The sequence below is a fragment of the Felis catus genome, chromosome B1, assembly GCF_018350175.1.
Source record: "Felis catus isolate Fca126 chromosome B1, F.catus_Fca126_mat1.0, whole genome shotgun sequence".
Classification (NCBI taxonomy): domain Eukaryota; kingdom Metazoa; phylum Chordata; class Mammalia; order Carnivora; family Felidae; genus Felis; species Felis catus.
Genome location: NC_058371.1, coordinates 35,517,907 through 35,531,124, shown reverse-complemented (window position 1 = coordinate 35,531,124; position 13,218 = coordinate 35,517,907). Strand labels below are relative to the sequence as shown.

Sequence of the window (13,218 nt, the reverse complement as noted above, 5' to 3'; positions counted from 1 at the left end):
TAAAAAACATTTTTTTTAATGTTTATTTATTTTTGAGAGAGAGAGACAGAGTGCAAGTGGGAGAGGGGCAGAGAGAAAGGGAGACACAGAATCCGAAGCAGGCTCCAGGCTCCAAGCTTTCAGCACAGAGCCCAACATGGGGCTTGAACTCACGAACCACGAGATCATGACCTGAGCTGTAGTCGAATGCTTAACCGACTGAGCCTCCCAGGTGCCCCTCTTACATCAATTTTTGAATTGCTTTATATTGCAGGGGTCTTTAAATATTCCTCTCAGGGTACCTGGGTGGCTCAGTCAGTCGGGTGACTGACTCTTGATTTTACCTCAGTTCCTGAGATCGAGCCCCACATGGGGCTATGTGCTGGCAGTGTGGAGCTTGCTTGGGATTCTCTTCTCTCTCCCTGCCCTTCTCCCACTTGTGCTCTCTCTCAAAATAAATAAATATTTACAAAAAATAGGGGTGCCTTTGTGGCTTAGTCAGTTAAGTGTCTGACTCTTGATTTTGGCTCAAGTCATGACCTTGGGGTTAGTGAGTTCAAGCACAGCATTAGGCTCTGCGCTGACAGTGCGAGCCTGCTTGGGACTCTCTCTACCTCTCTCTCTTCCCCTCTCCCACTTGTGCTGTCCCTCAAAAATTAAATAAACATTAAAAAGAAAACAGTATTGTTATGGCAGTTTATATTTTGGACAAGTTTTTTCTTTTTTAATAAACAAATATTGGGGCGCCTGGGTGGCGCAGTCGGTTAAGCATCCGACTTCAGCCAGGTCACGATCTCGCGGTCCGTGAGTTCGAGCCCCGCATCGGGCTCTGGGCTGATGGCTCGGAGCCTGGAGCCTGTTTCTGATTCTGTGTCTCCCTCTCTCTCTGCCCCTCCCCCGTTCATGCTCTGTCTCTCTCTGTCCCAAAAATAAATAAACGTTAAAAAAAAATTAATAAAAATAAAACAAAAAAAATAAATAAACAAATATTGTTTGTCGTTAATTACAGTATTATTTATAGTAGTAAGAGATGGGTGTGGTTAGATTGCGGTATATCCTTAAAGTGAAATTCTCTGTAGATATAAAAGAAATAATTACAAAGCTCTCCGTATAAAGATGTTCTCCAAAATGTGTTAAGTACAAAAAGTGAGTGCAAAGCAGTGTACATATGCTTCCATTTATGTAAAAAGCAAAAGGATGTTGAAAAGAGAATAAATGTACACATCTTGTGTGTTTGCATACAGTATCTTTGTAAAGACACCCAGAAAACTAGTAACACTAGTTGCCTTCAGGGAGTGGGTAGGAGGAGTAGGAGTAGGAGACACCGTATAATCTTTTGTGACTTTTGCTTTTGAACCATGTAAATGTAATTTTTTTTTTTTTTTAATAATGAAAGCAAGTGAAAATCGAGACAAGTGTATAATCAGTGGCTAGACCAGGTCATGGTTTCTTACAAATAGTGCTGACTCTCAAAATTACTTTTTTAAAAATTTTTTTAAGATTTTATTTTTTTAAATGGGGCTCGAACTCACAACCCTGAGATAAAGAGTCACATGCTCCACCAACTGAGCCAGCCAGAAGCCCCTCAAAATCACTTTAGAGAATATTGTTGAAATTTTGTTTTGTGAATGTTATATTATTGATACTAGTTAGAACTTGTATCATCTGTGTGATCCCTGTGACTGAGGTGCATTTTTCCTTTATTATAGAAATGATTGTTTTATGAGATGTAGCTTAAAATTTGTCATGAAAATAAAACACTGAGTCAACTAATTTAATGTTTGGGAATTACATATTTGGCTATTTAAATTCTCCTAGTAGATATTTCATTTCAAATAATGATTGGGAGGAGTATCACATGGTATTAAGAGCATAAGCAGGTTCAATTTCCAGTCCTGCCACTTACTGGCTTGCAACTTTGGGCAAGTAGGCCCAGTTCCTTCAGTTTTTTAAGGACGATACTAATAGCACTTGTTTCATAGGGTTTCTGTGAAGATAAAATAATTTTATTAGTTAACACTTACATAGTATCTGCTGTGTGCCAGACATTATCAAAGCATTTTACATATATGAATTCATTTAATCTTCACAGCAGTCTTGTAACATAGATATGTATTGCTATTATGCCCATTTATAGATGAGGAAATCAAAGCACAAGGCATGAAGTAATTTGTGCTGAGTACCACAGCTAGTAAGCCAAGGTTCAGATCAGGGCAGTCAGGTTCCAAACTGCATTTTCTTGACCACCATGCTGTGTAGAACACATAGCTCCCTGATGGTACAGATGAATTGTGAGCCTTCAACAAATTTCAATAATAAAGGTAATATAATAATAAATGTTACTATAAAAGTTATATATTCATTGGAGAAAATACAGATAAATGAAGTAAACAAAATATATAGATATCATCTTCAGTCTAACCCCTCAGAAAACAAATATGTTGGTATTTATATACCTATTCATATACTTTAAGAAAATAACATTTTGGGGCACTTGGGTGGCTCAGTCTGACTTTGGCTCAAATCATGATCTCGTGGGTTTGTGTGTTTGAGCCCCGCATTGGGCTCTGTGCTGACAGCTTGGAGCCTGGAGCCTGCTTCAGATTCTGTGTCTCCCCTTCTTTCTGCCCTTCCCTGCTGCTTGTGTGCATGCTCTCAGAAAAAAAAATGAATAAACTTAAAAAAAGTTTTTTTTAAAGAAAATAGCATTTTGTAAACTACTTTGGTCATGTGTTAATACAGCATTAACTCCTTTTTGCTTAATTTGATTCATCATCTCCTGGGTTTTTGAAAAAATTTTATCAAATTTTTTAATTTTAATTTCAGTATAGTTAACATGTAGCGTTATCTTAGTTTCATGTGTACAATATAGTGATTCAACAATTCTATACATTACTCAGTACTCATCATAAGTGTACTTTAAAAAAAAATTTTTTTAATGTTTGCTTATTTTTGAGAGAGAGAGAGGGAGAGAGAGACAGAGCCCGAGTCGGGGAGGGGCAGAGACACAGGGAGACACAGAATCTGAAGCAGGCTCCAGGCTCTGAGCTATCAACACACAACCCTATGTGGGGCTTAAACCTATTTGCCATGAGATCATAACCTGAGCAGAAGTCAGACACCCAACCAACTGAGCCACCAGGAGTCCTGATAAGTCATAATCCCTTTATCTGTTTCACCCATCCCCCTATCCACCTCCCCTCTGGAAACCATCAGTTTGTTCTTTATAGTTAAGAGTCAGTTTCTTGGTTTGTTTCTCTGTCTCTCTCTCTTTTTTCTTTTGTTTCTTAAATTCCATATAAATGAAATCATATGATATTTCTTTCTCTGACTGACTTATTTTACTTAGCGTTATATTCTCTAGCTCCATCCATGTCATTGCAAATGGCAAGATTTCCTTATTATTATGGCTGAATAATATTCCTGTGTCTATGTGTGTATTACATCTTTATCTATCTGTTGATGGACACTTGGGCTGCTTCCATAATTTGGCTATTGTAAATAATGCTGCAGTAAATGTAAGAGTGAATGTATCCTTTCAAATTAGTGTTTTTGTATTCTTTGGGTAAATACCCAGTAGTGCGATAACTGGATCATGGAGTAGTTCAATTTTTAATTTTTTGAAGACCCTCCATACTGTGTTCCACAGTGGCTGCACCAGTTTGCATTCCCACCACCAGTGCACAAAGGTTACTTTTTCTTCACATCCTCACCAACACTTGTTTCTTGTGTAACCTCCTGTTTTAATATACAAAATGGAGGTAAGATACTGTATTGCTTGCCATCTTTCTCTAGATTTGGTATTCTTTTGGAAGTAAGCTAAGGAATTCTTTTGAGTCATTCATAGAGGTTTCTCCAAAGAAGACAACAGACACATGAAAGATGCTCAACATCGCTAATCATCAGGGAAATGCAAATCAAAACCACAATGAGCTATATCACCTCACACTAGTCAGAATGGCTAGTATCAAAAAGACAACAAATAGCAAGTGTTGGCAAAGGTGGGGAGATAAGTGAACCCTTGGATTCTGTTGATGGGAGTGTAAATTGGTGCAGCCAGTATGGAAAACACTATGGAGTTTCCTTAAAAAATTAAAAATAAAAGTATCATATGATCCAATAATTCTATCACTTAGATACTTACCCAAGGAAAACACAAACACTAATTTGAAAGATAAATGCAGGGCGCCTGGCTGGCTCGGTCAGTTAAGCGTTCGACTTTGGCTCAGGTCATGATCTCACTGTCTGTGAGTTCGAGCCCCGCGTCGGGCTCTGTGCTGATAGCTCAGAGCCTGGAGCCTGTTTCAGATTCTGTGTCTCCCTCTCTCTCTGCCCCTCCCCTCTTCACGCTCTGTCTCTCTCTGTCTCAAAAATAAAAATAAACATTAAAAAAAATTAAAAAAACAAAACAAAAAAAAGAAAGATAAATGCACCCCTATGTTTATTGTAGCATTATTTACAGTAGTCAAGATATGGAAGCAACACAAGTGTCCCTTGATAGATAAATATATAAAGAAGACAGACAGACAGACAGACACACACACACACACACACACACACACACAAATATACACAGGAATATTACTCAGCCGTAAAAAAAAGAATGAAATCTTGCCATTTGTTACAACATAGATGGACTTAGAGGATATTATATTAAGTGAAATGAATCAGAGAATCAGACAGAGAAAGACAAATACCATGATTTCACTTATATGTGGAATCTGAAAAAGAAAACAGAAACAAACAGACTCATTACATAGAACAAATCTGTAGCCAGAGGGGAAACAAATGGGAGAATGGACCAAATGGGTTAAGGTGATTAAGAGATACAAACTTCCAGTTAGAAAATAAATAAGTCACAAGGATGAAAAGTATAGCATAGAGCATATAGTCAATAATATTGTGTTAACTATGTGATGAAGATGACAACTAGTCTTATCATGGTGAACATTGCATAATGTGTAGAATTGTTGAATCACCCTGTTGTACGTCGGAAACTAATATGACATTGCATGTCAGCTGTACTTCAATTAAAAAAAACCCTGCCTATATGCAAGCTTAAGACTCTTACAGAGGAATTTCTTTTTTTTTTTAAGCTTATTTATTTTGAGAGAGAGAGAGCACACGTGCTCGCAGGAGTAAGGGGAGGGTCAGAGAGAAGAGAGGGAGAATCTCAAGCACGGAGAATCTCCGTGCTGTCACCGCAGAGGCCAGTGCGGGGCTTGATCCCACAAACTGCGAGATCGTGACTGGAGCTGAAATCAAGAGTCATTCACTCAACTGACTGAGCCACGCAGGCTGCCCCTTACAAGGGAATTTCTTATTGACATTGACAACAGAGGGAACTCTGGCTACAAGGATTTTCAGGAGAAAAAGTCAATCACTGGCCACAAATGAAAGGATTTTTTGTTTGATTTTTTTTCTTACATAGACTTTATGGCCAATATGAATCTACTTTCATAATAGCCAAAATTTAATAGTGTTCAAATAAAAAGAATATAAGGATGTAATTGTAAGGAGATGTAAAGATGCCTAAGATCTGGCTCCTATTAACTTGGTTGTCATAATAGAGTTAGCATATGTTGTGAAATAGATGATCTGAACTGCTGTCATGTAATAGAGTTTTTAAAGGAACCCACAAACTCCCTTTGTGTCCTCAAATCTTGACAATAAAGAGAAAAAATCTTCACATTCAAGGATAGAAAGCTTTATAACCTCAAATATGGTCTCTTGGTTTATACCTTCCCGTTAGGAATGTCTCTCCAGACATGTCTGTCAACCATGCATTGTACTCTGGCCCAAATTTAGACCATTACCTTTCACTTTATTCTCCCATGGCTTGCCACAACCAGGCGCTGATACTTAAATACAAGAAGGAAATACACAAATAATTATCAACTGCATAATCTAACTCGCTTGCTGTAGCTTTGTAGCTCTAGGTCCTGTAGGCTCTGTTTCATCTTCACAGAATCTTGGAAGAGAAGGAGCTCAGTTCTGTAGGGCCGCCTGCCTGTATGATCTTTGGCCTTCTCTACCAACATGCCCTTCCAAGCATGACTTGACTCTGAAATCCAAGGCCAAAGAAGAAGAAAATATTCCCTTTCTTTTTAAACTAAAGCCATCTTTCAGTTTCTCATCTGTTAGTTCATGATGGATTCTTTCTGGATAATTGTGGAGACCCTACCCTCTGCTCACTGGAGTATTTTCTTGTTCTTTAGCCCCAACATGACAACCACATCAAAATACAATTCATTAAGATGAACATTTTTACATAAAATAGAATCAGGACAAAATTTACTTAAAGACTTTAAAAATCATGAGCAAAGATTATTGATATTTTATTGATTACTCTTTTTTTTTTAATTTAATGTTTATTTTTGAGAGAAAAGGAGAGAGACAGAACATGAGTGGGAGAGGGGCAGAGAGAGAATGGAGACACAGAATCCAAAGCAGGCTCCAGGCTCTGAGCTGTCAGCACAGAACCCGATGCTGGGCTCGAACTTGGGAATGGCGAGATCATGACCTAGGCCAATGTCGCAGACACCCAATCAACTGAGCCACCCAGGCTCCCCTTTTATTGATTACTCTTAAAACATCAGTTTCCACTTGCATGTCTTCAGTACCCCCAAGGAGTCTTTTTAGACCCAAGAAAATATTCAGGCTTACAGGACTGCCAGGGGCCCATACTGGCATTCATCTACTTAGGAGGATACAGTCCAGGAAGGGACAGTGCTAGGCATCCCTTTTCAGTGGAGTAGTCCTCATAGGAGTGGGTATAGCAGTCCAAAGGTTTTCTGCCTTTCACTTCTTCCTTCCCCAACCCCCTCCAAGTCACAGCTCAGGTGCAGGAAAACAACATCCACATTGTGCAGATCAGGGAGCCACCATGGGTTAGAAGCCTCATATAGTACAACTGCTAATATCTCCCATAGAAGCTTTATTGGTATAGATCCCAGGGTCCCCTAGGGACATACCTTGAGTCATCCCACTCAGAAGTTCAAAGCTATAGCTTCCCACCAGGTAATTGAGTGATTTTTACCATAAGCAAGGTTGCCTAGTAACTCAGCTGACATTCACCTTATCAGGTTTCCAGGGCAAAAGAGATAGAAAGTTAATCCAAGGTCACACTTGTCTTTAAGGAGATTTTTTTTTTACCTTTTATCCACAACTTCTCAAGAGTATTTTTATAAAGATGATTGTGATTTCAAATTTGCCTGAAATAAATGGCTTTGAAGTAGCTTCATAATTTTGTGTCCTATTGGTAAATTTTAGCTTTTCTTCCTTTGACTGTTTTTCCTTTTTTGATAGGTCGAATCAAATATTCTGAACAGGTGTATGATGCGTGTATGGAGACATTTGACTGTCTTCCTCTTGCTGCCCTCTTAAACCAGCAGTTTCTGTGTGTACATGGAGGGATGTCACCTGAAATTACTAGTTTAGATGACATTAGGAAAGTAAGTAATCTTTCATTAGTCTCATGGAGTATATATATCTTTAGTTCAGTTTTTTTGGTTTTTTGTTTTTTTGCAGTCAGCTAATATGCCTCCGTCTGAAAATTTTTAAATACTGATAATCAAAAGTAAGAAACTGGAAATCACCTACAATCTCATTATTGGGAGATAACTACTGATAATATTTTGCTATTCCAGAAAATTTCTGTAAATTTTAATGAAATCTGTACTTTTACCAAGTAGAAACATAACATATTTTGGGTACAGTCCTGAGACTTTAAATTGTGTAGCAATACGAAAGGAAGGAAATCAGAATTCTAATCCCTGTCCTGCAGTCAATTAATTGTGCAATCTTGACCAAATCCCTTAAGTCTTAGTCACATTTTCTTCTCTGGGAAATAAGGAAGTTAGAATGGATGGTCTGAGGACTTCCAGCTCTGAAATTTGTTGACACTGACATTTTAAATGATAGAGTTTAAGTTGCTATACTTGCGTGAGTTGGTGATTATTATTTTCAGGACTTCAAAAAAAGATGATCAATCTTTTTTCACTTCTGTTGTTCTACATTACCATCTTCTTTTCTCTACCTTTGTATTCTTTTACCTGTCTATGTAGGTACTGAAAGTAAAGATTTTTCTGTTTATAAAACTTTTTTCTGAATTAAAGTTACTTTCCTCAGGGTAAGAGGGTGTGCCTACATCTCTGCTGCCTTATCATCTTTAAAATAACCAGAATTTCTCTTTTACATTGTAAGTCTTGAGTTTCGCAATTCTGAACCAACTGTATTAAAAAAACACTCTCCTTTCACTTAGTAGAAGTCCTCAGCTATTTTAGTTACTCATTTTGTCTTGGTTTTTACACTGCTAACCAAAGCAGCAGTGACTAAAGGCTTTAAATTGATAACTTACATTGAAATGCCTCCACTGCATAGAATGGAAAGGATGAAAGTCCTTTACAAAATAAAACTAGAAATCTCCATTGGGATGAGGTAAAAAATGAACAGAACCATTGTAAAACCTTTGCTCCTTTGATGGTAACCTTAGCTTACCTAGGCAGTTGAAATGAAGACTTTCCATAGCCTTTCTCAATAATAGTGTATCTCTATAGTGGTTGATTTCACATTCGAATTAAATGAGTACTGCTTTTAATATTAGGATGTAAAGCAGTCCTTTTCTTAGATGACAGAGATATTTATAAAAATTTATTTCAAGAAAATAATAAAAATTGTATATCCAAATTTGTTAAGTGTTTGTATTCTTCCTAAAGGAACAGTTCTTTAAGGTGCTTGCTGCTTTTTCCCCTAATACATTCTTGTGGGTGGGAGGTTTTTGGCTTTTGGGTTTTTGATGCATACCAGGTTCCAAAAGGTCTTTTGCTTTCATGATTTTTCTTCTTTTGGCTCTTGTGTGTCTTCTAGTTAGACAGGTTTAAAGAACCTCCAGCCTTTGGGCCAGTGTGTGACCTGCTTTGGTCTGATCCGTCAGAGGATTATGGCAGTGAAAAGACCTTGGAGCACTATACCCACAACACTGTCCGAGGGTGCTCTTATTTTTACAGGTAAGCTAATCCTCAAAGTTATAAAATTAGGAAAGGCAATTGCAATATGTTTCATCAAATTATTTTTAAGTATTTTATATCTTTAATTTGTATAGTATCGGACCTTCTGTTTAATTTTTTAATTAACAGAAGGCAGAAAACTCTTGTTTGTTTTGTGTTTTATATCTTAATTGGCATTATGCCCTCATATATGAATACCCTCATGATACTTAAGTGTAATATACTGAACATGATTGAACAGAGTATCTTGCAGTACTTAAATGTTATTTTTCAGACTCTAGATAATCTTGATTATTTGTTCCCAAACATCATTGATAAGCTTTTTTAAAAATAAAGGTTTGTTGACTCTTCCCCCAGAGATTCTGATTGAGTAGGTCTGAGACAGGAAAATCCTGTTATTTTTTTAAAAGCTCTCCAACTTCTGGAACCACTGCTATAGGCAAAGATATAAAAAGAACAGGACATTGTGAACTAAGCCCAGGACATTTCCTGGAAGTTGGCTGTTGTCTTAAATCTCACATGAGCTTTTATTGTGTTCTGCCGTTCAAAAATAGGGAGGTAGAGGGAGGTTTGAAGTCTAAATATTTTTAGTTCCAATATTTTACTGTGACAAGTAATGCATAAATGTAGTCCCCTAAAAAATCTGTTAATTGCCTAAGATAATATATTCATGAAGTGAAATCCACATACAAAAAGTAAAGAACTTCAAAATTGCCATAGTTTTAACATTTTTCTAAGCAACCTTGTTTTATTCCTTTTTGAGTCATTTAAATTTTACTTCTCTTGGGGCACGTGGGTGGCTCAGTTGGTTAAGCGTCCAACTTCAGCTCAGGTCATGATCTCGTGGTTCATGAGTTCGAGCCCCACATCAGGCTCTGTGCTCCCAGCTCAGAGCCTGGAGCCTGCTTCAGATTCTGTATCTCCCTCTCTCTCTGCCCCTCCACAACTCGTGCTCTGTCTCTCTGTCTCTGTCTCTGTCTCTCAAATATAAACATTAAAAAAAATTTTTTTACTTCTCTTTACATTGCTTAAAATAAAGAGCATCATTTATTTTTTTATTGTTATTGTTTGTACAGTATAAACTGGTACAGTCTCCTTGGAGATCAGCTTGATAATATCTCTCAATTATAAATGTCCACCCAGGGCCTTTGAACCAGGAGTTCTCCTTCTAAAATGTAATCCTATAGCCATAAGTCAATCCTCGTTATTTATGAATTCTGAGCTGTAAATTTGCCTACTTGCTAAGAATTACTTGTAACTGCAAGGTCACCACTTAAACACTTTCGTGGTCATTCACAGACATGCACACATGCAGAGTGATGGCAAAATTCGAGTCACCCCATGTGTGTTCCTAACTGAGGTTAACAAGGAGCTGCTCTGCCTTCTTTTTCCAGCTTTCATACTACAAGACTATCATTATACTATTCTTTCTGTGATCCATTTAGTGCAACATTTTTCACATTTTTTGTTGGCAATTTTGCTGTGTAAAATGGCCCCCAAGCATAGTGCTTAAGTGCTATCTGGTATTTCTACGTGTAAGAAGGCTGTGATGTGCCTTGCAGAGAAAATACGTCTATGTTATATAAACCTAATTCAGGAATGATTTGTGACATTGTTGTCCATGAGTTCCACGTTAATGAATCAACAGTATGTATTAAATAAGATGTCCTTAAACAGAAACACACATACAACAAGGTTATGTATTGATTGATTAATGAAAATGTGACCAGAGGCTCCAGGACCCTATGTATTTTCTCTAGGAGCAGTGGTTCAGTTTTGACTAATTCCGTTTTTGCAACAACTTTATAGAACATAGCTACTGCAAATAACAAGAATCAACTATATAAATGTGCAAATGTGTAAAATGTATGTACAGCTGACCCTTGAACACAATGCATTTGAACTATGCAGGTCCACTTATACATGGATTTTTTTTTTAAGTTTAGTTATTTATTTTAAGAGAGAGAGGGTGGGTGAGAGGCAGAGAGAAAGGGAGAGAGAGAGAATCCCAAGCAGGTTCTACACTGTCATCACAGAGATCGTGAGAGCCATGAGATTATGACCTGAGGTGAAATCACGAGTCAGATGCTTAACCAACTGAGCCACCCAGGCGCCCCTACATGGATTCTTTATATAAATATAATACAGCACTATAAAAGTATTTTTTCTCCTTTATGATTTAAAAAAATTTTTTTTAATGTTTATTCGTTTTTTGAGAGACAGAGACAGTGTGAGTGGGGGAGGGGCAGAGAGAGAGGGAGACACAGAATCTGAAGCAGGCTTCAGTCTCTGAGCTGTCAGCACAGAGCCTGACATGGGGCTCGAACTCATGGACCATGAGATCATGACTTGAGCCGAAGTCAGATATTCAATTGGCGGAGGCACCCAGGCGCCCCCTTCCATATGGTTTTCTTAAGAACATTTTATTTTCTCCAGCTTATTTTAGTATAAGAATACAGTATATGATACATACAACATACAGAATATCTGTCAGTTGACTGTTACGGGTAATACTTCTGGTCAGCAGGCCAGTAATTAAATTTTGGGGGAGTCAAAAGTTATATACATGAGGGGTGCTTGCTGGCTCAGTAAGTAAAGCCTGCAACTCTTGATCTCAGGGTTGTGAGTTCAGGCCCCACATTGGGCATGGCGCCTACTTCAAAAGAGTAATACATGTGAAAAAAGGTTATACAGTTACACAGTTATAAAAAGTTACACAGATTTTTGACTGTGCAGGGAGTTAGCACTCCCTACATTATTCAGGGGTCAATGGTTCAAGGTTATTCATTGCTGTATTATTATCTTTTTAAATGTTTATTTATTTTGAAAGAGCATGAGTAGAGGAGGGACAGAAAGAGAGAATCCCAAGCAAGCTCCATGCTGTTAATTTTGACACTTAAGCCAGACACTTAACCAACTGAGCCACCCAGGCACCCCTCACTGCTGTATTATTTATGATAAAAGATTTAAAACAATCTAGATGTTCAATAGAAGGCTAGTTAAATACCTTGTGGTACATTCAGACAATGGAACGTGCCAGACTATACAGTGAAGCTGTTTTTAAAAAAGAAAAAAAAAAAAAAAACCTTTGTACACTGATATAAAATCCTGGCATACTTTGTTTTATTGCACTTTGCTATATTGTACTTCATAGATACTGAGTTTTTTTACACATTGAAGGTTGGGGCAATCCTGTGTTGAGCAGGTCTCTTGGTGTTATTTTTCCAAAAGCATTTGCTCATGTCATGTCCCTGTGTACATTTTGGTAATTCTCCCTATATTTCAAACTTTTTAAATTGTTATTATATTTGTTATGGTGATCTGTGATCAGTGATTAAAACCACTGAAATCTCAGATTATGGTTAGTATTTTTTGGCAATATTTTTAAATTAAGATATGTACATTGTTTTTTATTTTTTATTTAAAAAATTTTTTTTTCAACGTTTTTTTATTTTGGGGACAGAGAGAGACAGAGCATGAACGGGGGAGGGGCAGAGAGAGAGGGAGACACAGAATCGGAAACAGGCTCCAGGCTCCAGGCTCCGAGCCATCAGCCTAGAGCCTGACGCGGGGCTCGAACTCACGGATCGCGAGATCGTGACCTGGCTGAAGTCGGACGCTTAACCGACTGCGCCACCCAGGCGCCCCTGTACATTGTTTTTTAGACATAATGTTATTGCATACTCAATAGACTACAGTATAGTGTAAACGTAACTTTTTCATGCACTGGGAAACAAAAAAATTCATTTGACTCACTTTATTTTGATATTTGCTTTGTTGTGGTGGTGTGGAACAGAACCAGCTATATCTCCAAGGCATGCCTGTAGAACATCTTTTAAAGAGTACTCAAAGAAACTAGGAACATTGGTTGTTTCTAGGGTAGCTGGAAGCTAGATGTAGGAAGAAGGAAGGCATTTGGGGTGCCTAGCTGGCTCAGTTGATCTTGGGGTTGAGAGTTTGAGCCACATGTTTGGTGTAGAGATTACTAAAAATAAATAAATAAATTAAAAAAAAAACGAGAGAAGGGAGGTATTTCATTGTATAATCATTTGTATCTTTCAATTTTATACCAAATGGATGTACAATCTATTTTAAAAGTTAATATTTTCTAATGAGCATCATAAGAAACAAAGATTTAAACATAAAGTAAATAATTGGGGCACCTGAGTGGCTCAGTCGGTTAAGCATCCAACTCTTGGTCTCAGCTCATGATTCTTGGTCATGATCTCAT

General features: G+C 37.6%; 1 protein-coding gene across 5 annotated transcripts in view; it reads left to right on the top strand.

Annotated features, from left to right (window-relative positions):
- PPP3CC (protein phosphatase 3 catalytic subunit gamma) overlaps window positions 1–13,218 on the top strand; it is a 104,531-nt gene that overhangs the window by 57,317 nt on the left and 33,996 nt on the right. For all 5 annotated transcript variants that reach the window (XM_019828439.3, XM_023252505.2, XM_023252506.2 and 2 more), the window contains exons 5-6: window positions 7,288–7,433; window positions 8,848–8,987. In XM_019828439.3, the coding sequence (XP_019683998.2) occupies window positions 7,288–7,433; window positions 8,848–8,987 (286 nt within the window). The remainder of the gene's footprint in view (window positions 1–7,287; window positions 7,434–8,847; window positions 8,988–13,218) is intronic.